At 50.0% G+C, this 22,444-nt stretch overlaps 1 protein-coding gene across 1 annotated transcript; it reads right to left on the bottom strand.

The window, feature by feature from the left end:
- Positions 1-4,327: 4,327 nt before the first annotated feature.
- Clec3b (C-type lectin domain family 3 member B) lies at positions 4,328-13,136 on the bottom strand. The gene is made up of 3 exons (XM_046437695.2): positions 12,894-13,136; positions 8,405-8,503; positions 4,328-4,786 (listed from the first exon to the last, which is right to left on the bottom strand). The coding sequence occupies exons 1-3, from the start codon at positions 13,132-13,134 to the stop codon at positions 4,386-4,388; spliced, it is 741 nt and encodes a 246-aa protein (XP_046293651.1). The 5' UTR covers positions 13,135-13,136; the 3' UTR covers positions 4,328-4,385.
- Positions 13,137-22,444: the final 9,308 nt, after the last annotated feature.

Here is a 22,444-nt window from a genome sequence, read left to right as displayed (position 1 = left end):
TGGACTCAGGGGTCTCAGGAATCATCTAGTCCAAACTTCATTTTGAGGATGAAGAAAGGATGTTCTGTTGGCCATCTTCAAGGCCCACACTCAGTGCCACCATAACCATCTCTAGGTCAACCAGCGCAGCCCCTTCTCCACCAGAACTGAGCTGTCCGGGCCCGCAAGGCTCCTTCTACACTTCCTGTTTCCGGTTCATGGCTCCTTCTACACTTCCTGTTTCCGGTTCTCTCTCCCCTTTGCTGGGACAGGTAGGGGGAAAACAGCGACAGAAAGGGCCCAGTGGGAAAGAGACAGGAACAGCAGAGGTGATGAGAAGAGGGGAGCGAGTGGGTGCAACCAGGCCTGAGTGCGGGACCCCAGCACATCACTGAGGCAGGGCTGGCAGGAAGACCCAGAAGACCCCTAGAGGGAAGCCACTCCTGCTCAGCCATCCCCACAAACACTGAGAGCACCACTGTTCCCAGAGACAGGTTTTAAGCCGGTGCTCTTCAAACGTATTTTGTTAGCATTTCCCCCAACACAGTTGCTGGGCTTTAGTTTAGGTGAGGAATGTTCTCCCAAGTCTCATGTGTTGAAATCTTGATCCCCAGCTTGTAGAGCTATTTGGGAGGTGGTGGAAGAAAGTTAGGTCACTGGGGGTGTGCCCTTGAAGAGGATATTGGGACCCCCTCTCTTTTTGCTCCTTGACTGCCATGAGGTGAGATTTTCTTCTGTCGTACTCCCGCTGTGATGTACTGTGCCTACACAGGTCCAAAGGCAAGGGGGCTCTTGAGCAAGTGTAGACTGAAACCATGAGCCAAAATAAACCTTTCCACTTTATAAGCTGATTATTTAAGGTATTTTGTCACAGTAATGAAAAGCTGACTAGCACATGTTCTTAGCACACAACTGATCAAGACATCACAGATTCATCTCATACATTTTTATAATCAGATGAGTAGGTTGTTTAAAAATTGGTTCATGAGTCCTAGAAGGAAGCAGGATTCAGCATTGACATTATTGCTATTTTTTCACTTTTATACTTGTAAAATGAAATCTTGTGCAGATAAATACTCTGGTGGGACCACAAGGAGTTTTGTTACCAGGTTGTCACTTAACACCTGAACTTCTAGGTTCAAGTCAAAAGTGTTTAATTGTCGGGAATTATTTTGTATGGTCTATTGGCTGATAATTTGGTTAGGGTCGTCCCTAAAGGTATTGAAGGTAAAGGATTAAAACTTCTAAATTTGCAAAAAGATGGTGTTTTAGTCAGCCTTTTCATCTCTGTGACTAAAATACCTGACAAGAACAATTAGAGAAGGAAAAGTTTATTTTGGCTCAGAGGTCTTTGGTTTTAGAGGTCTTATTCCATAGACATTGACTCCATATCTCTGGGCCCAAGATGAGGCAGAGCATCATGGCAGAAGGGCATGATGGAGGAAAGCACCTCAGGCCACCAGAAAACAGAGTGAACTTCTCTCACCAGGGACAAAAATATAAACCCCAAAGGGTTGCCCCAGTCACCTACCTCCTCCAGCCAAACCCTCCCTGCTTACAGTTACCACCCAGTGAATCCATATCCATGGATCAATCCAGGTTACAACTCTCATAATCTAATCATTTTACCCCTGAACGTTCTTGCATTGTCTCACATGTGAGCTTTTGGGGGACACCATACATCTAAAGCATAACAGTTGGTTTGCCCCGTCTTTTACTTTCTCAACCCTTACACTAATAATATTTCAAATTGTCCCTTTGTTTGGCATCACCAAAGCTTTCTACACACCATAGTAAGATCAGGATGGGTGAAAGAGTGGCCTTTCTGTTGTAAAAAGGGGAAAAGGTGATTTTAAAGAGAAAACAGGAGGGGAGGCTTCTGACCCAAGCCTGTGCCTGGGTAGTGCAGTTCAGAAGATGAAGAGTTAGACACTGATTCCCTTAAAACTATCATTGTATTACATCTAAACATGCTCCCAAGTTTACCTCTGAGGAAGATCAGGGACTAAGGTGGATGGGGCACTCGCCAGGGATAACAAAATTTAAGGGGATGCCAAAGAAAATCCTCCATAAGCAGATCAATTGTATTTGAACACACTATCATTTCATATTTAATGCTAAAATATTCATGATGAACAAGATGTGAAATTTAAAATAAAGACAAGCTCATCAGGAGGCTGAGGTGGGAGGCTCCCAGAAGCCCAGGAGCTCAAGGCCAGCAATGAGAACCTTCCGAAAAAAGGAGACAAAATCAGAGAACAGGTGTCCCACACGCAAGAGCATTAGAGGTAGGTAAAAGATGTGATTCTCTTGCCCATACTGCCACCTGCTGCTGGAGCTAGGTAATGCTTGCTGCCTGCCCAGATGGTGGCCTAGTGACTACCTTCCCACCAGATCCTACTCTCACAGAGGCTAGTGGTGTCCTCTTGAGGGCAGCCACTCATTTTAAGAAGTCTGAAAAAACCCTGGCCACTCTCAGCCCCAGGGAGTGGGGGTCAAAGAGTTCAGAGTTACAAGACAGATTTGAGCCTCAGCTTTGTCCTTCACTTGCTGGACCATTTTGAACATATGGCATCGTCCTTCTGAGTCTCAGTTTCTGTACTTCCAGCAACGGATCTCATCACCTCCTCCCATATGTTAAGTTTTGTGAGATGCTTTCTGTGATAATGACAAACAGACTTCCTGGCACAGAGTAGGTTCAACATTCACTGTAAGCTGCCTCCCCAACCCACCACATCAGTATATCAACTATCATCCATTTATCACTGAAGGCAAGACACAATAGAAGATAGGGAGCAAAAGGTGCTATGGAAATTCAGACAGTAGAGCAATGGCCACTGCTGAGGGGTGCAGAAAATGTCACCAGTGAGGTGTCACTAGAGCTGGGTTTACGGTGATTGACTGGGCCAGGTCATGCCAGGAGCTGGTCAATACCCTCTGGGGAACATTAGACCACCTTTTAATTTTATTTCAGGAAAGTTCCAGTCACAGAAAGCAAACGTGCAGTGGTGGTACAAAGGCCAATGGCTTTGGAATGAACCCTAGGTTAAATTCTGACTCAGCTACTACTTACTAGTTTTGTGACCAATAGAAGCCACTGAACTTCCCTGAGCCTCTATATCCTTTCCTGTAAAATGATGGTCATGACACCTCTCATCCTGGGTGGATAAAACTAAACCAGATGACATGTTTGAAGTTCCATGCCCGACATGGTGATGCACGTCTGTAATCCCAGCAGCTCAAGACTCTGAGGCAGGAGGATTGCAAGTTCAAAGCCAGCCTCAGCAACTTATCAAGGCCCTAAGCAACTTAGTGAGACCCTGTCTAAATAAAAACTAAAAGGGTCTGAGGATGTGGCTCAGTGGTTAAGCACCTCTGGTGGTACTACTTCTACTACTAATAATAGTAAAAGTTCCTCTAATATGGTGGGCACAAAACTGCTCCATGATAACATGGAGCAACACTTGGACCCCCTGACTAGCCTTCTGTGAGTATGAAGGAAGGGGACACTTTGGTCATTGGTGGGGAAGTGTTGGTGACTGCCACATTTGGCTCCTGGACCACCACCCCCCCCAGCCCCAGGGTGTGTTGAGGTAGAAGGTGGATGGATGTTCCCCACTCCTCCCCTACCCCACAGCAGGTCCCAGTATTTCAGTGCATCCCAGATCCCCAGGAAGAGGAGAAATGGAGGGGGGGGGGTGTGCAGGATTCCAACAGATGGAAGAGGGTCTACAAAAAGAAACCTGAAAATTTGAATAACAACTGTAACTTAGATAACAATACCAGATCAGTTTATTTCCTGATTTTGATAAACGTGTTGTTGCTTGTGGAAGACCATATCCTTGCTTTCAGGAAACACACAACCGAAGTATTTAGGGATAAACGGGAATCGAATGCATTTACTGTCAAAAACTAATAAAAGGCTTAGGCAAATATAAGGAAATGATAACATCTGGGGAACTTTTCTGGAAGTCTGAGATTAGGTACACAAAGTTATAAAAAGAAAAAGAGCCACTCTCTCTCACTCCCTTCCCCCGACCCGGTCCTCTGTCCGGTCTTCCCATTGTGTATCCCTGGGTGGTGGGAACCCTTGTGCTCAGCTGGCTTCTGGCATATGCAGCTCCAGCCTTCTGGCCCCGCCTCCCGGAGTCCCGCCCCGCCTCCCGAGTCCGCCCCGCCTCTCGGCCCCGCCCCGCCCGGCGCACCCAGCACAGACCCCAGGGACTCCAGAAGTTGCACCGACTTTATTGCAAGAGGAGGCACCAGGGCGGGAGCAGCAAGGTCTCCCCTGACACTCCCCGGGCGCCCTAAGATCCCCGGACCCCGCGATCCCCGCCCCTCCCCGGGACCCCGCCACCCCTACCCCTCCCGCCCCGGGTCTCCCTCCTCGGCCGCACAGCCAGCGGCTACACGATGGCGAACTGGCAGACGTAGGGCAGCGCGTCGCGGCAGCGCTTGTCGAACCACTTGCCGTTGGCCGCGCCGGCCAGGGCGGCGCAGTTCTCGGTTTTGCCGCCGTCCGGCTGCGCCGTGATCTCGGTCTCCCAGTTCTTGTAAGCCACCCGGCCGCCGGTCATGTCCACCCAGGAGCCCTCGGCTGCCATGTCGTTGAGGCCCAGCCACACCTCGGCCTCGCTGCCCACGCTCTGGCGCGCGTACTCGTACAGGGCGTCGTTCTCCGAGCCTGTCTGCGGCGTGCCCAGCGTGCCCCCGCGCGAGATGCAGTCCTCGCTCGCCTCGTGGAAGGTCTTCGGCTGGGGGAAGGCCAGGAAGCACTTCATGTGCACCTTGGTGCCCTTAAGGCAGACTGAGGGGGGAGAGATGGCTGTCACTGCGGGTCCCCGGTTCCAAGTCAAACACCTGCTCCAGTCCCAGGAAGGCCCACCATCCTTCATCCCATCTTCTACGACCTTTACAGTCCCTAGACTCCGGCAAAAGACCCTGTTGTGGGGGACACTGAGGCACAGCGCCCAGATCCTTGTTCTTGAAACCCTGTCACTGGGATCCCGTTCTCTGCTGCAGAGAGCCACCTGAGGGCTGTGGGAGTCTAACCTCCATTCAGAGCAGGATGATTCTCAAGGGCTCTTTTCACTTTCTGGCTCTTGTGGGGTCACACACGGAGGCTAACCTCAACTCTCCCCTACCCCATTACATTGCACTCCCTTCCTGCACCCCCAGAAGTGTGGATTCACTCCTAATGGATTCACTCCATCTCAGAGCCAGCTTCCCAGGGAACCCAGCTATGGTCCTTTTGCCTCACCCCTCTAATATCCCAGGGCTTGTATGGCCAGGGTGCATGCCCACATTGAGCTTGGACCACACCCCGGAACCCGGGACCTGCAGCAATCCCTGGCCTGCAATGGCCCTCTTCCCAGGTCAGACCTTCCAGGGACTGAGTGCTGCAGGCCGAGGTTGCAAGACCTTCAGACAGGAGACAAAACAGAATAGGTGGGCTCTGGCTTTTTTGGGCATGGAACTCAAGAGTCTTAAGAATTCTCAGATTGAACCTGGCCTCAAAGTTTGTAGGAAATACTATTTGGTCAAGTTAGGAGGAGAGAGGTTTTTTTGTTGAGCAGTTTGTTTTATCGCTTAACTTCTAAGTTAAATATTTAGACAGATGGGGTGTATGCCTTTTGCTGTTGCCATACAAATGTCAGGCACAGCATTCCACCTCCCCCATCTCACCCCTACAACTCACTCACCTGCTCACCTGGTTACTTCCACTTCATGCAGCAAATGTCAACAGAGCAACATTTCCATGTATGCCCCCGTGGGCATCTGACAACCCTCAACAGGGGCCTGAAGCCTCACAGAGGTGTCTAGTCACACAGTCTGTCCCAACTCAGCCACTCTGCCTCGTGAGGACCTGCAGCTTAGCCAAACCAGGCTTCCTTCCTGCTGGGGACACTGGCACTCTGCCTAGGGCCCCCTAGGGATGAAGGACTTGATTCTGGAAGTGTGCAGGAAGACAGCCCTCTGCCCTCAGCCCTTTGGGGGGATTGCCTCGGTAGGAGACAGCCACCTGGCCCAAGGCCACACCCCTTTCCCAAAGCAGCTGTCTCCTTGTGCCTGGCTCTGCCATACTGGGTGGGTCCTTCACATGCATTGCTGACAGGGGAAGGGAAAAAGAGGGCAGAGGACAGGGGAGAAGCCTCACCTCCACAAGCCCTGATTTATACACTTTGGTTTGATTGGTTTTGTTTGCTGTGGGGTGCAGAAAATGTCACCAGTGAGGTGTCACTAGAGCTGGGTGGGATGTGGTAACAGAAGGAGATCCCTCAGGAAGCCAGGGACTTCCTAGGAATCAGCAGACGCAGAAGAGAGTACCTTGGACCTCTATATGTCATGGACTTTGGCGCCAGGAGGTCCTCACCCTCACTTACATTGACTTCACGAGTACATAGTTCAGACATGCAAGAAACCTCAGAGTTTATGCTCAAGTTTACCCCTAGAACCTCTGCTCTGTAGATAAGGAAACTGATGCCCAGAGTGGCCCTGTGCTCATTTGAAATGCCCCCTCTGTAGTGGACACTCCACTTCCCAACTGTCTTCTCCCTTCTGCCTTCTAACACAGAGACCAGAAAAGCTCGCTTTTTGTGTTCTCCAGTGCTCTTAGAGCTACAGATGTGTAGGGTTCTGGTTGGTGGGGTGGAAGTGGAGGAGTGATACTGTCCTGACAAATGGGACAGATATGCTGGGCCACTTTTCCCCCTCTTTGCCTCAAATGCCCTCCTGATGCTTGGATTTGGAGCAACCGTGTAGGGACCATAAGGTGGAGTTTCTGAACAAAAACATAACAGACTACTTCCAGACTCACATTTTGTTGAAGTCACTGGTTTCTATTATTTAAAATAAAAGACGTCTCTGGAGATGCTTTTTTTCTAGAATCCTCTCTCTCTCCCACCTGCCATGTTAGGCAAAGTATCCAAGGTTGTGTGTTTGTCTTTCCTTGAAGAAAGATTTACTGAGTGTTGATCTGTGGCAGACACTATGCTGGACAGGGACGGGAGGGAGATGAGACAATCTAAAAGAGGCATGTGTCCTTGGGGCATAGAGTCTAATGGGGGGGGGAGCAGATATAAATCTAGAAACAAGTGCACTGTTACAACTGCAGTCAATGTGGCAAAGGAAAGGACGTTGTTCTCTGAGAGTGCTGTAGCTGAGGAGCCTGCTTGATGAGGGCTTAGAGACTCCTGAGAAGGTACTCTGCAGGCTTGTATGAGGTGACTGTTGAGCGACCCAGGCTGCCTGAACAGCGTGTGCAAAGACCCTGTACTAGGAGGGACAGAGGGTGGCACTTTCAAAGGACAGGATGGCCAGTGTGAATGCAGAAAGGATCCGAGGGGGAGACTGCCTTGTGAGAAGTATCCTGGAGGCTTCTGAGGAGGCAAAGCAGGGAAGGGCCCAGAACCCAGGAAGTGGGTGGGCTGTGTCATAGAAGCTGCTGGTGAGTAGGGCAGCCATGGACACAGGGAGGTTTGTGGATTTGCTAAGGAGGAGTCAGGGTGACCCCAGGCTGGGAACTGAGAGGCTGCAGAGCACAGCCAAGGGAGGCTTTGCTCTTCTCGGCTGTTGACAAGGTCGTCAGCTTCCTGGTGGGAAGCAAGGGTGTGAACATAGTGACAGAGTGGCAGGCCCACTGTGTGGGTTTTCAGCCAGTGAGTTAATGTGCATTAAACACTTGGAACAGCGCCAGGCACTGTACATGACCACCCGTGAGAACGCTGCGTCTCCCTGCTCCCTGGACTGGAGGCCAAGGTCATAGAGGAGTGGGTGAGACTTTGGAGTATGGAGAATGGAGCCCTCAGGCTGCTGGGCAGGTGGCTGTGACCTTACTCCCCAGCTGTGCGATGTCACACATCTTTGCTGGCCAGGGGAGTGCAGAGCCAGGAGGGCTGAAGCCTGACCCCCAGCTGCTTCCTGCTCTGTGGGACTGGGTGCAGATCTCTCCCTGCCTCACTGGGCTCAGTTGGAGGTGATTAGTCCTGCCTCAGATGACTCAAAGGGACAGCACCAGTCACACTGCTGACGTGACTTTGAGTCTAACATGGCCCTAGGACTGCGGAAGCTGTTCAGTGGAGCGTCTCCTGGGAGCTATGTCAGGTTGGGCCACCACCTCTGTCCCTGGAGTGGCCTGGGGGTCCTACTTCTCCTGGGCAGTAAGGATTCCTGTTGGGGAGCCTCCTGCCCTCCTGGGGCAGTTCAACTGCCACACCTCCCTGTTGTGGGCAGAGACAGCTGTGCATGCCTGGTTGGGTCTGGTCAGGGAATCTCTCCAGAGGAAGCGGGCTGGGGACAGGGCCTGCAGGCCTGGCCTAATGCAGCCAGGGCCCTGATGCTGGCTGGCAGTCAGAGACACCTTCCTTGCCACAGCCACCAGCCTGGGCTCTCAGCTGTGCTCCTGCTCAGAGAGGGCCCCACTCACCCGTCTGCAGGGCCTGCTGTTCCTTCAGCAGGGCCACCTCCTGGGCCAGGCTGTCCAGCCGGTTCTTAAACTCCTCAAGCATCTTTGGGCTCACGACATCTAGGATGAAGTCAGGAGAAAATGGGGACAGTCACAAACAAACACGTGAGGAAGGAAGTAGAGACCAGGACAGGGAAGGGACAGGCAGAGAGGACCAGCTTCAGATGGACAAGGGAAAGGACTCCCCTCAGCCTTGCTCTCTGGGTGAGTTCTCTCTTTCTCTGTCCCTGGTAGTGGTCCTCCAACAACTTCCAGTTTCCCTTCCCCCAGTGGGACCCATCCTTCACTTGCTCCCGCTTCAGTGCACCATGTCCCCATTTGTCCTGGGGATTGGATGAGGCTGGGATTGGCAGGGGCCAGGGAGCAGCCACCCTGTCAGCTCCAGAAGAGTTGAGAGCATAGGGAGCCCTTGAGAGGCCCTTGAGAGCCTAAAGACCACTTCCCTAAGCTGGAAGAAGGAGCACAGAACAGCAGGACAGGCTCTTCAGCCCGGGGACAAAGGAACAGAATGCCACCATTTGCAGGGGCTGGCAGGTGGCAGACATGGGTGACCTGGGACAAATTGCTCAGCCTCTTTGGATTGTTTCCTCATCTATAAAATGGGAGGATAACAATCCAGCTCAGAGGACTCTGTAAGCCTGGAACCACCTAGCTCCCACTTAGCACAGAGGTGCGCCCATCCAGTTACATGTGCACAAGTGGAAGAAACCAGGTTTTCATGTTTAGCCGCCAGTGCGCTAGTGACCGCTGCAGGCCAGGTTTAGGCTCGACCTTCCCATGTGCCATGGTGTGGTGCTATCAACCTCATGCCTTGGGAAATGTGTCGTTCTGTAACACCAGCATTTCACAAATGGGGAAACTGAGGCCAGCCTTCTATAACTGGGAGCCGACCTGTTGGGAGCTGGTTATGTGTGTGGTGCGTGGGCAGGGGCAGGCGGGAACACAGATCTGTACGTGTGTGTGAGTTCAGAGATCTCTGGGTGGACCCCAGTCTTTCTGAAACCCCAGGGGCTTCTGTAAGGGCTGCGCTGAGCTCCGGGTAGAGGGTGGGGAAAGGAGGCTTTGGCTGTGTCTGTTTACGGTCCACATTCACGAGGGCTGAGGTCAGAGCCTTTGTCCACCCATCGGAGCCTTTGCCGGGAAATTGCACGCAACACACTGACTTATTATATACAGAGATTAGTGATGTAGCTTGTCAAACACGAGGAAAGAAACACCCAGATGAGCAAGGCAAAAAGAGAGGGCTGGGGGCCTGGCAAACTAGCAATGGGGTGACATGTGCCTCACCCCCAGCCTCTGACTCAGCCTTTGAGTTCACAGCAGCTCTGGACCCACTCATCAAATGCACCAGCACAGGGCACCATGTGAGGTTGTGCAAGTTGGGTACTGCACAAGGGTTTCAGCTGAGGTCCATGTGCAGGTCCTAAGCCTTGTCCTGGCTAGGCTGGGTCAGACCAGAAAAAGAGGTGCCTTTAATTAATAATAATTTAATAATTTGTCAGTTCAAAGGGGGTACCTTTCATACTTTGTGTAAACATGCCTGGATGTGTCAGATCCTCCAGGGACTGACCACAGAGCAAGGAGCTAACCGAGGAAGGTGTGGGAGTTAGGGGTGTCCTTACAGTCTGGGCAAGCAGTCAGGGGGCCGGGTGCTGCCCCTCTGCCTCCAGGGCTTGGGTTTCTGATGTGCGCTGTTGGAGTGAATGCCCTCCAAGTTACCCCGGGTCCCTGTTCTAAGGGCTGTGACCCTTATGAGGACATTCTGCCCTCCCAAACTCCTGGGCCAGCTGTGGCCACATGGCCCATGGAGCTCCAGCCCTGAGCCCACCCTGTGTGCCCCAGCTCAGGCTGACATCCACCAGCAGCCAGGTCATAGGCCACAGGAGGAGTAGGTGAGCTCCCAGAAACACTCGGGCCCCCCTTCTTGCTCACCCTGGGGGCAGGGCAGGGCCTTAACCCACACTGTCCTTCCCTCCTCTCCCCAGCCCTGCCGACGTGTTCTCTACCTCGAGGCCTGGGCACCAAGTGGTCTTCTGGGGCCTGACCATCCCCTACATCTGTGTGCAGCCCCATAACAAGGTGGCTGCTAAGACTTAGTCCTGGGAATCACTGGAGACCTTTGGGAAAGGCAGATGGTGGGGCCACTACAACCCTGAGCGGGAATCTCTGTTGGGGGGGGGGCCAGCACCTGGATTTTAACATGACCCCCCACTTCAGGCTGCTGCTGCTTGAGTGAAAACCACCCCAGTTCCCATCCTAAGAGCAGGGACCACGCTCCCAGGCTACTGCGTGTGTATCAGTCTAGCACAGAGGGACAGCTCCGTGGGCTTCGCTGTGTAGGTAACTGGAAGGAAGAAAATCCAACCAGAGTCAAAACTCTGAGGTGGGCTCTGGTGCTATTGTGAGGGCTCCCGAGGCCTGGGCCTCCAAGGCATGGAGACTGCTGGAGCAGAGGCCCGTGTGTCAGCAGGGAAGGACCAAGGCCTTGCCTTTTCTCACTCTCTCCTTTTACACCACTGAAGACATGAATTACAAATTAAATAAACACATACCAAATCTTCAGTAAACTTGAGGAATTAGCAACTATTTTCTACACTAGAAAGTTCTTCTGGGGCCAGGCACAGTGAACCACGCCTGTAATCCCAGGGGCTTGGGAGGCTGAGGCAGGAGGATCGTGAGTTCAAAGCCAGCCTCAGCAAAAGGGAGGTGCTAAGCAACTCAGTGAGACCCTATCTCTAAATAAAATACAAAATAGGGCTGGGGACGTGGCTCAGTGGTCAAGTGCCCCTGAGTTCAATCCCTGGTGCAAAAAATAAAATAAAAAGAAAGAAGGTTCTCCTGGGGCTGGGGTTGTAGCTCAGTGGTAGAACGCTTGCCTAGAATATGTGAGGCCCTGGGTTCAATCCCCCACACCACATAAAAATAAATAAGTAAAATAAGGTATTGTGTTCATCTACAACTAAAAAAAAAAATTTTTTTTTAAAAGAAAGGAAATTCTCTTATTTGCTCTGAGCTGCCTCCTTCACAAAGAATCTCCCCTGGTGACCCACTGACTAATGCTCATGGATATTAACCATCTCTTTTAAATGGATATTTGGTAAAAGGTTATGCATGCATATAATTTAAAAATTCAAACCATTCAAAAAGTTAAAGTCTCCCTCACAACCTGTTTGCCTTCCCAGAGGTAGCCACTGTTATTTGCTCTTGTGGATCCCTCCAGAAAAATTCTATGCATATACAATTAATGTGTACTCTTACACAAATCCCTTCTCCAAAATAAATGTTAGCACAGTATCCATCCTGTTTTGTTCACTTTGTAAGCTCAGTCTTGGAGATTCATTTTTAAATTTTTTTTTTTTTTGCAGTTCTGGGGATGGAACCCAGGGCCCACACATAACACCCCAAGCCCCTGAATCTTTTTCCTAGCAGTTCCCAAATCTGCCCTATTCTTTGTTGTAGCATTGCAGGCTCCATGGTCCCCATGGACCTTTATGTGCTTACTGTCCCATTTACAGAGGAGCCGGAGAAGGACAGAGGATACCCCACCCTCTTTGCTTCCTTTGCTGGGCTCTTGGCTCTGGCAGCCTGTTTCTCTGCCTAAATCCCCACCCTCTCCTCCTTGGACTCTCTCTGCTGGCCTCTGAGCCTGTGGGACAACAGCTCCATCTATTTCCATCGCATTCAGCTGGTGTCTGTCTCCAAGCAGCCCAGGGTGACCTCACTGCTGGAGAGGCCACAGGGCAGGTCTCACTGCAACCAAGGCAATCTAAGAGCACTCCACACCCCAGAGGCAGCAGAGACAGGCTGTGACACCCAACGGAATTGAGAGATTCCTTGTCCCCTCTTTTCCCCTGTGCATTAAGCACACGCCCTGTGATCTGCTGCCTGGAAGATGTGCCAGACCCTGGGCTAGGTGTCTTTACCTAATTAGCATCATCAAATCTTCACAACAAACCTTTGAGCAACTACTACTCTCCCCATTTTACAGTTGAGAAAACCAAGGTCCTGAGATTACAAAGCACAAACTCACAGCACCCCCTCGTGGGAGTTGAGCATCTCCACACTCCCAAACCAAAGGTTTGGTTTCTTTAAAAGGCTGAGGAGTTGGGGAGCAGATGTCAGTTCAGACGATCTGGAAGGTTCTTTCCAATTTTAAGAGTCTGGGACCCTTATGGTTCTGGCAAACACCCCTCCCCCTCGAAAGAACTCTGCAGAGCTGGGGATATGCTCAGTTGGTAGAGTGCTTGCCTCACATGCACAAAGCCCCAGCACCAAAAAAAAAAAAGAGAGAGAGAGAGAGAAAGAACTCCTTCAGCCCCCAAAGGGCACTTCACCAAAGTTCTCAGGACGACCCATCAGGGAGGAAATGAAAGGAAGGAACATGAGGTCACACAAAGGAGGGGTGACCTGCTTCCTGGAAGATGGGGAGGGGCCCTGATCCCCAGCTTACCTTTCTTGGCATTTACAGCCTTCTTGACCTTGGGGGTTGGCGACTCAGCAGTGATGGGGGTCAGGAGAGTAAAGAGACAGAGGAGTAAGTAGGCTCCCCAGAGCTCCATGCTGTGTGTGTGGGGACTGCTGCCTGCAGTGGCCTGGGTCAGAAAGCAGTGGCAGCCTCGGCCGCAAGTCTTAAGGCAGCGGCCACAAGGACCTCTGTCCGGGAAACTCTCCCAAGACTTGGCTGCAAGCATGCCAAAAAAAAAAAAAAAAAAAATCCTGCAAAAGGAGGACGGCCTGGGAGCCGCAGAGCTGTGCTGCCCGAGGAACACCCACTCCACAGCCTGGCCCTGCCTTCCAAAAGAGAGTCATCATTTTTTAAGGATTCTGAGAAATGCACTATCAACCTCACAGCTCACATCTGCTGAGCAGTCCCCTGGGGCCAGAGCAGGCCACACTGTCCACTGGTGTGAGCTCACGGAAACCTCACACCAGCACCATGTCATTTCTACAGTTGAGGAAGCTGAGCCTCAGTGAAGTGAAGAGATTTGCCAAAGCTACCCAGCCGTGAAGGGACTGGGTGGTCTGGGGCTCACTGGTTGGTCTAGAATGTTTGTTAGGCTTATTTTGTCTCTTTGGGTTAAAAAACACAAGAGAAGTCTTCTTCAAAGACATATGTTCTTCCTCATCAATCCTGTCCAGGAGCCATGAGAGAGGGGAGAAGGAAGTAATCATGGTGGGAGGATCATAGTGTCCCAGGGCAGGTGTCAGGAAGCAGGAGGAATGTCCTCTCAACACCTGGTGCGGGGTGTCAGAGCCCAGCAGGGTGGAGGGAGGCTTCCCCAGGGAAAGCAAAGGCCCTGTGTGGAGCACTGGGTCCAAGTGAAGGGGGCAGGGTCTGGTTGGGGAGAGGATGGTGGCCGAGATGGGAGTCTACTAAAGAGAAGGGGAGCCAGGTTTCTCCTTGCCAAAGAGAGGATTTATGCATATGGAGAAAGAAAAAACTAGAATGAATTCTATGGAGTGGATGTTATGATTTCCATCTGGAATGTCCCCTCAAAGGCTCACGTGCTAAAGGCTTGTTCCTCAATGCAGCAGTATTCAGAGGTGGGGCTTTGGAAGTGATTGGATATGGGGGCTCTGGTCTCATAAATGGATTAATCCATTCTTGGATTCATAACTGTCAGCATTATTGGGAGGTGGTGGAAACTGTAGGAGGGGGTGACTAATTGAAGGGAGCAGGTCCCTGGGAGTGTGCTCTTGGAGAACATATTTTGTTTCCTGCCCTTTTCTCCCACTCCACCTCGCTCCCTCCCTGTCTCTGCTTTCCAGCTGCCAAGCTGAGCAGCTGTCCTCCACCACACCCTCCCCACCATAATGTTCTGCTTCACCTCAAGCCCAAAGTAATGGAGCCAGTTGACCTTGGACTGAAACCTCTGAAACTGGGAGCCAAATAAATCTTGCCTCTTTTAAGTTGTTCTTCTCGTGTATTTTGTCACAGCATCTAAAAGCTAACACAAAAGGATTAAAATCAGAGTGATGGCGAGCTCTTATGGACTTGAACATATAAAGACAAACCCCTGAATCCAGATGTCAACGTGTATATGTGTCTGCTCCCCAGCTGTCACTGGGAGGGCCTTGAAGCAACAAGTTCTCCAAAGCCTGGAGCCTTCGTGCATCTCAAGAACTGGCTCCCAAACACACTTTCCACTCAAGGAATCAGAGCATCTTGGAGAAATGGCTGATTCCAAGACAGGACAGGGGAAGCAGAAAAGGAGCCCAGAACATGTTGTTTTGCCAGAAAGCAAGGGAGTGTTTAAAAACTGATAGGGACACGTCAACGGAGCACAGAGCCAGGAACTTCCAGTGGCCAAAACCAGAGACAAATTGAGCACCAAGATAGTGACAGTAGCAGACTAAAATAGGAAACCCAAAGCACACACTCATATAAATAAACAGGAGAATTCCTCAATGGGATGGTGACTTGCTCTCAAAGTATCTACTCACAAAATATTATTTTTAATTTTTTTTTACTGGTGCATTCTAAGCATACAAAATGGTGGGATTCATTGTGATGTATTTGAAAATATTTCTCCATTACAAAGAGAAAGAGGGCAATTTCTCAGTGGAGAAGTGTGGCAGACATCACCTCAATCAAGGGACCAAAGTAAATGTCTACAGCAATGGAACACGGGGCAGCACACAGGGGTAGTGTGCTGGGAGTGCACAGAATCACACCCTGCCAGACAGAGACAGGTCCAAATTGAGGGGCGTTCTACTCAATGCCTGCTAGTAACTTTCAGAACAGCCCAGCTCCCACTCAGGACCAGTGTAGATTGGAGGAGAGAAGACACAGAACTAAATGCAATGTATGATTCTGGACTGGACCCTTCTACTCTCAGGACACACACAATCAGGACAAGTGATGGGGCCTGTTATCATCCGGGTTTTGATCAACCAGGTCAACAGTTTACAGGTGAATGGTTTAGGGGGAAAATGTTCTTTGTCTTGTAATTGCAGATTTTCTGTTTGAGATTGTTCAAAGAAAAAAGAAGACAATTCAGCCTTTCCGTGACTTCCCAGGGCCACCCTATCCATCAGGAGGGTCTGTTCTGCAGGCTCCAGGAGAAGGAACCTGATGTGATTTCTTACACTGTGGAGGTGTCCAGGGTAGAAGTCCCGAGTAGAGAGCACAGCACTCTCTTGGCCCTTTAAGAACCCAGGCACCACCTCCCACATCTTGGGAGTAGGAGAGGGTTTTGTGTTTGCAGCTGGGCCCTCAGTCTGAGGCCTGACAATTACATAACCTAGCAAAGAGCCTTCTTCCAGGAACTCTGGGTGGGTAGCAGATGACAAGGGGAAGTTCATGTTCTGTCTATAAAGTAACTCCTTTGCTGTCCCAGCTTTCTCATCTTGGCCCAGCTGTTAGAGTCCATAGAAGTAATGGAAGGAGTGTGCCATTCAAGCATGAGGCAGCCCGAGGTCCAAATTTACAAGGAGGTGCCAATGATGGAGGCCCTGCCCTAGATATGTTGGGGAAGAGGTCCCAGGAAAGCTGTTGTGGTGACTCAGAAAACTGGGACCCCCTGCAGGGTTGCTGTGTTCCACCACATGGGGACAAGAGAGTTTTGCTGGTTCAGGACACACCTGGAACTGCCAAAGCACTGGGTTCCTCATGCATTTAACAATGTACCCGGCTTGCATTAGGTCCTAGGAATGTGAGCAAGGGCTCCACACTGCACTGTGGGTCTGCTGTGGGGTCTGGCGGGGCACCTAATGCAGCCAGGGTAGGGCAGGGCACCTGTGTGCGGCTGGGCCAGGTGAGAGGAGGAAGGGAGGAAGGTGGACAGTGCTCCAGGCTGAGAATGCAGGAGCAAAGGCTCACAGCCCGCATGAAAGTGTGACACACCCTAGATCCTGAGCCCCAGAGTGAATGGCAATGGGAAGACAGAAGGCTGGAGATTAAGTGGGGATGTGGAATCACATTAAAGACTTTGGACATGAACCTGGAGGAAATGGGAGGCCACCGGAGAACCAAGCTGGGAGGCTGTGATCAGAACACACTCTGCATTGAGGGGCCCCCTCTGTCCCACATTGGACCCCTAAGCACATGGGGTCACACATTCATGGGGGAATATGACTCTTCTCTACTTGCTCCAGTAAGGGAACTTTCACCTTCAGGAAGGAGGTTGGATTTGGGGTTTACATGAAGCAAAGGGCAATGTCTTTGGTCTCAGCAGCAGATTTTTGCAGGGCTTGTGTGTGCCCGGGCATGCCACACAGAGCTCCTCTACGAGCACCTGGGGGTCCACTGTGTGCTGTTACAATGACTTATATAAAACCAGGCATGGTGGCCCATGCCTGTAATCCCTGCTACTCAGGAGGCTGAGGCAGGAGGATCTTGATTTCAAGGCCAGCCTGGGCAACTTAGCAAGGCCTTGTCTCAAAATAAAATAACAAGAGCTGGTGGTGTAGCTCAGTGATAGAGCGCTTGCCTAGCATGGGGGTGGGGGCTGGGTTAGCGCCTCAGTCCTGGAAAAAATAAAAGACTTACCAGGGTAAGAAGTGTCTTGTCTCGGAGCCTCCTCAGATTTAGGACTGGCTTGTCTCCCAAGAAGGGTCTGCACAGCCCAAAGGTACACCAAGAGTTTTAAGGGAGAGAAGTGTCGCCTGACTTTAAACCAGCATCGGCAATAGCCAACTATAGTGCGCTCAGGATGGTGTTTCAGAAATAACATCTGTCTGGTGAATAGTACGTCACCTGGTGTTATACTCTTGATATGGGATGGACCCTTTCCACTGACCCTGACAGACATCCCCATGTTGGCTTAGGGTCAGCCTCTAAAACATCACCCAGCAGTCCCTGGCACGCTCCACCCACATCAGCCCAAACAACACTGGAGCATGGGAGAGGCCAGCCACTGGCCTCTTATGTCCTTCTCTGTCCCTTCTTCAGGTTCCTTCTCCCTTTCTTCCCAACTGTTCCTCCATGACATGGTCCCTGGACTCCTTTAACCTTCTTGAAAGTCATCTTTATTTATTTAATAATTTTCCCTTAGTTGTTGATAGATCTTTATTTTATTTACATGTGGTGCTGAGAATCGAACCCAGTGCCTCACACATGCAAGGCAAGTGCATTACCGCTGAGCCCCAGCCCCGAAAGTCATCTTTAGGTAAATTTCCACTTGTTACCATCCTCACTGTGGGATGGATCTCAGAACAAAATATGTTCTTGGGGGCTAGTCTGTGCCTCCTGGGGGAAGACTGGACCCTCTATCCAGAAAGCACACGGTGCATGGGCTCTTTGTAGCCACCGCACCTCATTTGTGGCCAACATTGAGTTTGTGGCTGTTACTCTCCAGGCCCTCTTGTCTGCCCCCAACTCTCCTTGCCCGGCTGTGGACCACCATTTCAGACAATTGCAACGGATCCCCCTGAGAATGCTGGACGAGTCCTGTGGACCTCATCCTCTTTGCACCAATGACCTCCCTCTGGCACAGTCCAGGAGACTTCCACTGCTGGTGGTGCAGCAAGTGGGTGGGGTTTCAGCCAGGAGAATGAGTGCATTAGCTCCTGAGTGACCCGCCCTCAAGGAATTATCCGGTTACCCTCTGGCTCAGACTCTTCATACCAATTTCCCTGCACAAAGAAAAATCCTGATAACAAAGCCAGAGGCACTCGAAAAATCAGAGGAAGAGGGCTCTAAAGGCACATTTCAGTTTCCAAGTGTTTTCTTCTCCCTTCCTTTTCTGCCCCTTCCAAAGCTGTTGGAGTTCTGAGTTACATAAAACAAGCTCCGGGCGCTCCACCCACATCAGCCCAAACAACAGGAACACTGGCCCAGCATGGACCCGGTCCCCACAACAGACACTCTCTCTGCACAGATGTTTCCTTTCAGCTCCACTGGCCCTGGGTCAACAGAAACTAGAGGTCCAGCCTACAGAGGCAGAGGATTTTCTACGCCCTCTTCAAGCCACAGCATCCAGGGTGTTATGATCACACTACCTCTGCATGGCCTTGCCATAAGTTTTGCTCATTTCTCTTTTCCCCTAAAGAGTCCCCCTGTGTGTACCAAGCCTAATCCTTAACCCACAATCAGAATCTGCAAATACCCGTAGGGAAGATGGCAAGTTAGAGACTGCTCACTTCAGAAAGTCCCTCCTCTGGAAATTTAGGCCATGCCACCCTTTTTGATTCAAGATCTCTAGGTGTCTGAAGGTGGATTTTTTTAAAAAATATTTTTTTATTGTTGTTGTCAATAGATCTTTATTCTATTCTATTTATTTATTTGTATGTGGTGCTGAGGATCATTAGACCCAGGGCTTCACACATGCTAGGCAAGTGCTCTATCACTGAGCTACAACCCCAGCCTGAAATGGGATTTTTGAACCGTGTCTAGCCGTTAGAGTTGTGGCAGCATGGCTGGTGGTGTACCAGGACATATAAGTCCTACTCAGAACCAGAAGTCACCAGCTTGTGGAGGAGCAGCAGTAACATGGGCCCCAAAGCTCTACACTCTTTGGCCGATTCCCCAGCCCATGAACAAATCTCAGATCCCATCCTGCTCCTTTTGGATCTTTGTTCAACTAGATAAGCAAATCCACCCCGGTCCAGGAATCCATATGCAGTTCATCCTTTCATGTGAACTGAACCCCCGAGTGAGTGTCCTAATGCTCAGCTCCTCCACTGCTGTCCTGGGGATCCACCTCTGGGTGGCTCTGTATTGTAATAGCGGCCCCTGTGTGGTTTGCGCCAATATATAGAACCAACTCACCCACAAACCTGATTGTAGTGTTTTCTTCTCCCAGCAGCTGGTTGCAGCAACTCTTCCCCATGGGGCCACAGATGTGATATGTGGATGAGAGGCATTATGAACAGAGGTAGGTGACAGAGGAAACTGGCTTACCTATTTTTGTCCTTGCTTACACCTAAACTGCTCAGGCCTAATCCTGGATAAGCACTTCCATCTTGCATGGACTGTTGCTGAACCCCCAATCTTATGATCTGGTGGGTCTGACCATAACTAACTTATGATGGGCAGCTCATCCATCACTTGAGGACCCAGGATCAGGAACTGACTCTCATTGGGCACAGCGGCAAGCCAGGATCTGCTTTTCAAACTCACCGGGAGGTGAATAGTTCCAAAAATCCCATCTTCAGACAGTTCCTGGCCTTGCTCTGGAATCCTAGGGGCTGTGCTGTGCCTTTCCTCTTGAGCTTGCCAAACTACACAGCTCCCCTATCCACCTCAACAGCCCTAGCTCCATGGGAATTTCCATCATATGGAACAAGAGGAATCCTGTATTGCAAACTGGTTGGGCCTCAGAGCCCCATCTTGTTTTGGGCTCCCATTAACAAATGGTAGCTTTGTGAGTTACTTGACAAGTAGGTTGAAACAATGCTCTCAAGTGTAGAATTTTTGCCCCCCAAATTTCAAAGTCCAACAAATGCTTTACTTCTTTCATAGTAGAGGGGGTAAAGATGGGAGTGGGTGTGAAGTTCAAAATGCTTTCTAATGTACAGGGATGTTTCAGAATACCCTACACCATTGGATTCTAAAAACATTACCGCATACATGTAATTTACTAGGACTTCTTATGCACCAGATCCAATAAGCATTCCATCGATATAAAGAGATCAATATAAAGAGATCAGCAAGATGGCCTTGCAGAATACACTGAGGCAAAAAACTGGTGATTTACACACACCAAAGACAAAGCTACGAACACATTTTGCTGTCCTTCCATTTAAGAGATCTGCTTTTGATCCTTGTTGATAGGAATTTAGTATTTGCCTAATCTACAGCCACATATGAAGTGCCAGAGGCGGTGTTGATTTGTCTCAAAATATTTCATCTGGCACAGGAGCTGAAACTGGGGCTACTTTGTATGTTTATAGTGGCCCTCTGTCACCCACCACAATCCATCTGGTTTTTACAGAGTTCTGAGGTACGTTCAACGGTGATGAGTTAGGGACAAATACCATTGCATCCTTTAAGTCTCTGATATTGGAGCTAATCTGCAATTCCTCCCAAGAGCCAGTATGGTTTCTGATTTACTTCCTCAAGTGTGAAAGGGAAGCAGTTTCCAATCTTTGACCCTTCTTATCACTGTGATTCTTATTCTATCCCAATTACCTCATCTATTCCATGTATACATCTGGGGACAGAGAAATAATCCCCAAAACCACTAAACCCATAGTGGGCCAGACCTGTGCCAGATCTCCAATCATTACCTAGTCCCCATTCCTCATCCCTTTTAACTAGAGGAACCTGATAGCATTTCAGGTTCCCTAACATGGGCATCAAGTCAGAACGCACATCCAAAAGTCTTTAAAGCACCTCTCTCCAATGCTCATGCTCAGTTATTCCAAATCAGCAATTACCTATTGTGGGAACATACGGTGGCATCACATGATTCTTGCTTAAAGGGACCAACTTCTCTTCAATGGACTTTGGTCTGCAAACTGGCAGATGTGGAAACTGGTGAAGGAATGGAATTTCCCATCCTGGTAGCTGACCTAGACTTTTATGCTTCAACCTTTCCCTCCCCACAGAGTAAGATCCTGATTGGCTGTCTTACTCCTGGGAACACATGATCTATTAGCCATTGTCACAAATCCCTGCAGTGGCATCCTTACCACCACTCTGGCCTTGCTGTCATGGCTCAGAAATTAATATTCAGTTCACCTCTGATGGCTGAGAGCTGCCACCTTTCCCCTGTTCTTCTCAAATCCTATTAACCCAGTAATAAGGGTCCATGGTAACATTTCCTGCTGTCACCTTACAGATGATGGATACTATTGACCTTCTCAAGGATGCAGGACCTCTCCCAAGTGCTGGTGTCTAATCCTCATTTTCTCTGGAGATCACCAGATCCACATTTCCAGGGAGAAACTTTGACATCCTTGCCAGGATATTAAATCCCACTTCCAGTCACAGCCTTGGTCCAATACCCTCAAGATCCCCTCCCACCTCAATTTTCCTGATACATTTCAAGCCCTTGATTTTGGCAAAGGAAACCTGCCAAGGATATACCTGCAGTCTCTTATGCAGTCATGAGCAAATCTTGGAACTGAACTTCAGGGCACTCTACCTTGCAGCTGCAGATCAGTCCCTACATTGTGCCACAAGGCCTTCTGGTTTTTATAGCGTGCCATAAGCTGACAGCTGGGTGATGGGCCTGCCAGTTTTAAAAGGCTTTCCATGGCAGATAATAGAAGTCAGCCACCTTAGTCAGCAATTACCACTTCCATGATTCCATACTACCCTGTTGTGGAGCTTTCACATAACCCCATCTCCCCCTGTACATCTTAACTCAGCACAGGTGAGTCCTGATGATGACTTTATGGGAAGGCCCTGGGTTATCACCTCTCAATTACTACTACCCATAGACCTTTGCTGCCATATGCTAAGTTCCACTTGGAGGATTTGCTTTCCAGGAGCACTGCTAGTGCAACTGCTTGGCCTAGGACAACCAAAACCTAGGACAAGGACTTAACGCTCTGTGGTTATTGGGAGGTGGCTCCACGGAGTGCGGTGGGGAAGTGACAGGGGAAGGACAAGAGTTGATCCCAAGATCATGAGCACCTGAGGCATGATCACACCAGCACAGTTTGAAGAGAATCTTCCAGAATGGCTCCCCCATGACCAAATATCCCTCTATCACCTCCTCTCCCACTACTTATGAATGGTCTTGGGAGGCAGAGTCCCCAAGTCTGGATTCTAAGATGCTGAGTAGACTCCTGCCAGTGACATCAGAAACTGAATAGGAAGTAAAAGGTGTATGGGGAACACTGAGGTCACTTAACAACCAGACACTTCCTCAACAGCCATTTACTCTATGGTCACTATTTGAGGATATAAATAATACTGGAATGAATTCCTCTAAATGTAATGTTTTTGTTCCCCTTGTGTTCTCAGTTATTTACTTTGGTTACATTCTCAGAAGTGGAATGACTAGGTCAAAGGGCATGGGCACTTTTAAGTCTTATTCACACTGCAGCTTGTTTCTAAAACATCTGGTATAGTATAATTTATGCTCTACTGGTAGTCTGTATGTGAGA

This window comes from Marmota monax, unplaced genomic scaffold (assembly GCF_021218885.2).
Source record: "Marmota monax isolate L192 unplaced genomic scaffold, Marmota_monax_Labrador192_F-V1.1 WCK01_AAM20220418_F8-fsc00021, whole genome shotgun sequence".
Taxonomy (NCBI): domain Eukaryota; kingdom Metazoa; phylum Chordata; class Mammalia; order Rodentia; family Sciuridae; genus Marmota; species Marmota monax.
This window is presented reverse-complemented; position numbering and strand designations above follow the sequence as displayed.

What these genes read in the sequence shown, in the direction of transcription:
- Clec3b (XM_046437695.2), bottom strand. Translation starts at nt 13,134, where the DNA reads ATGCTTGCAGCCAAGTCTTGGGAGAGTTTCCCGGACAGAGGTCCTTGT. An exon ending in GGCTGTAAATGCCAAGAAAG is followed by an intron (nt 8,504 to 12,893) that starts GTAAGCTGGGGA and finishes ACTTCATCCTAG; the next exon opens with ATGTCGTGAGCCCAAAGATG. An exon ending in ACAGCAGGCCCTGCAGACGG is followed by an intron (nt 4,787 to 8,404) that starts GTGAGTGGGGCC and finishes CTCCCCCCTCAG; the next exon opens with TCTGCCTTAAGGGCACCAAG.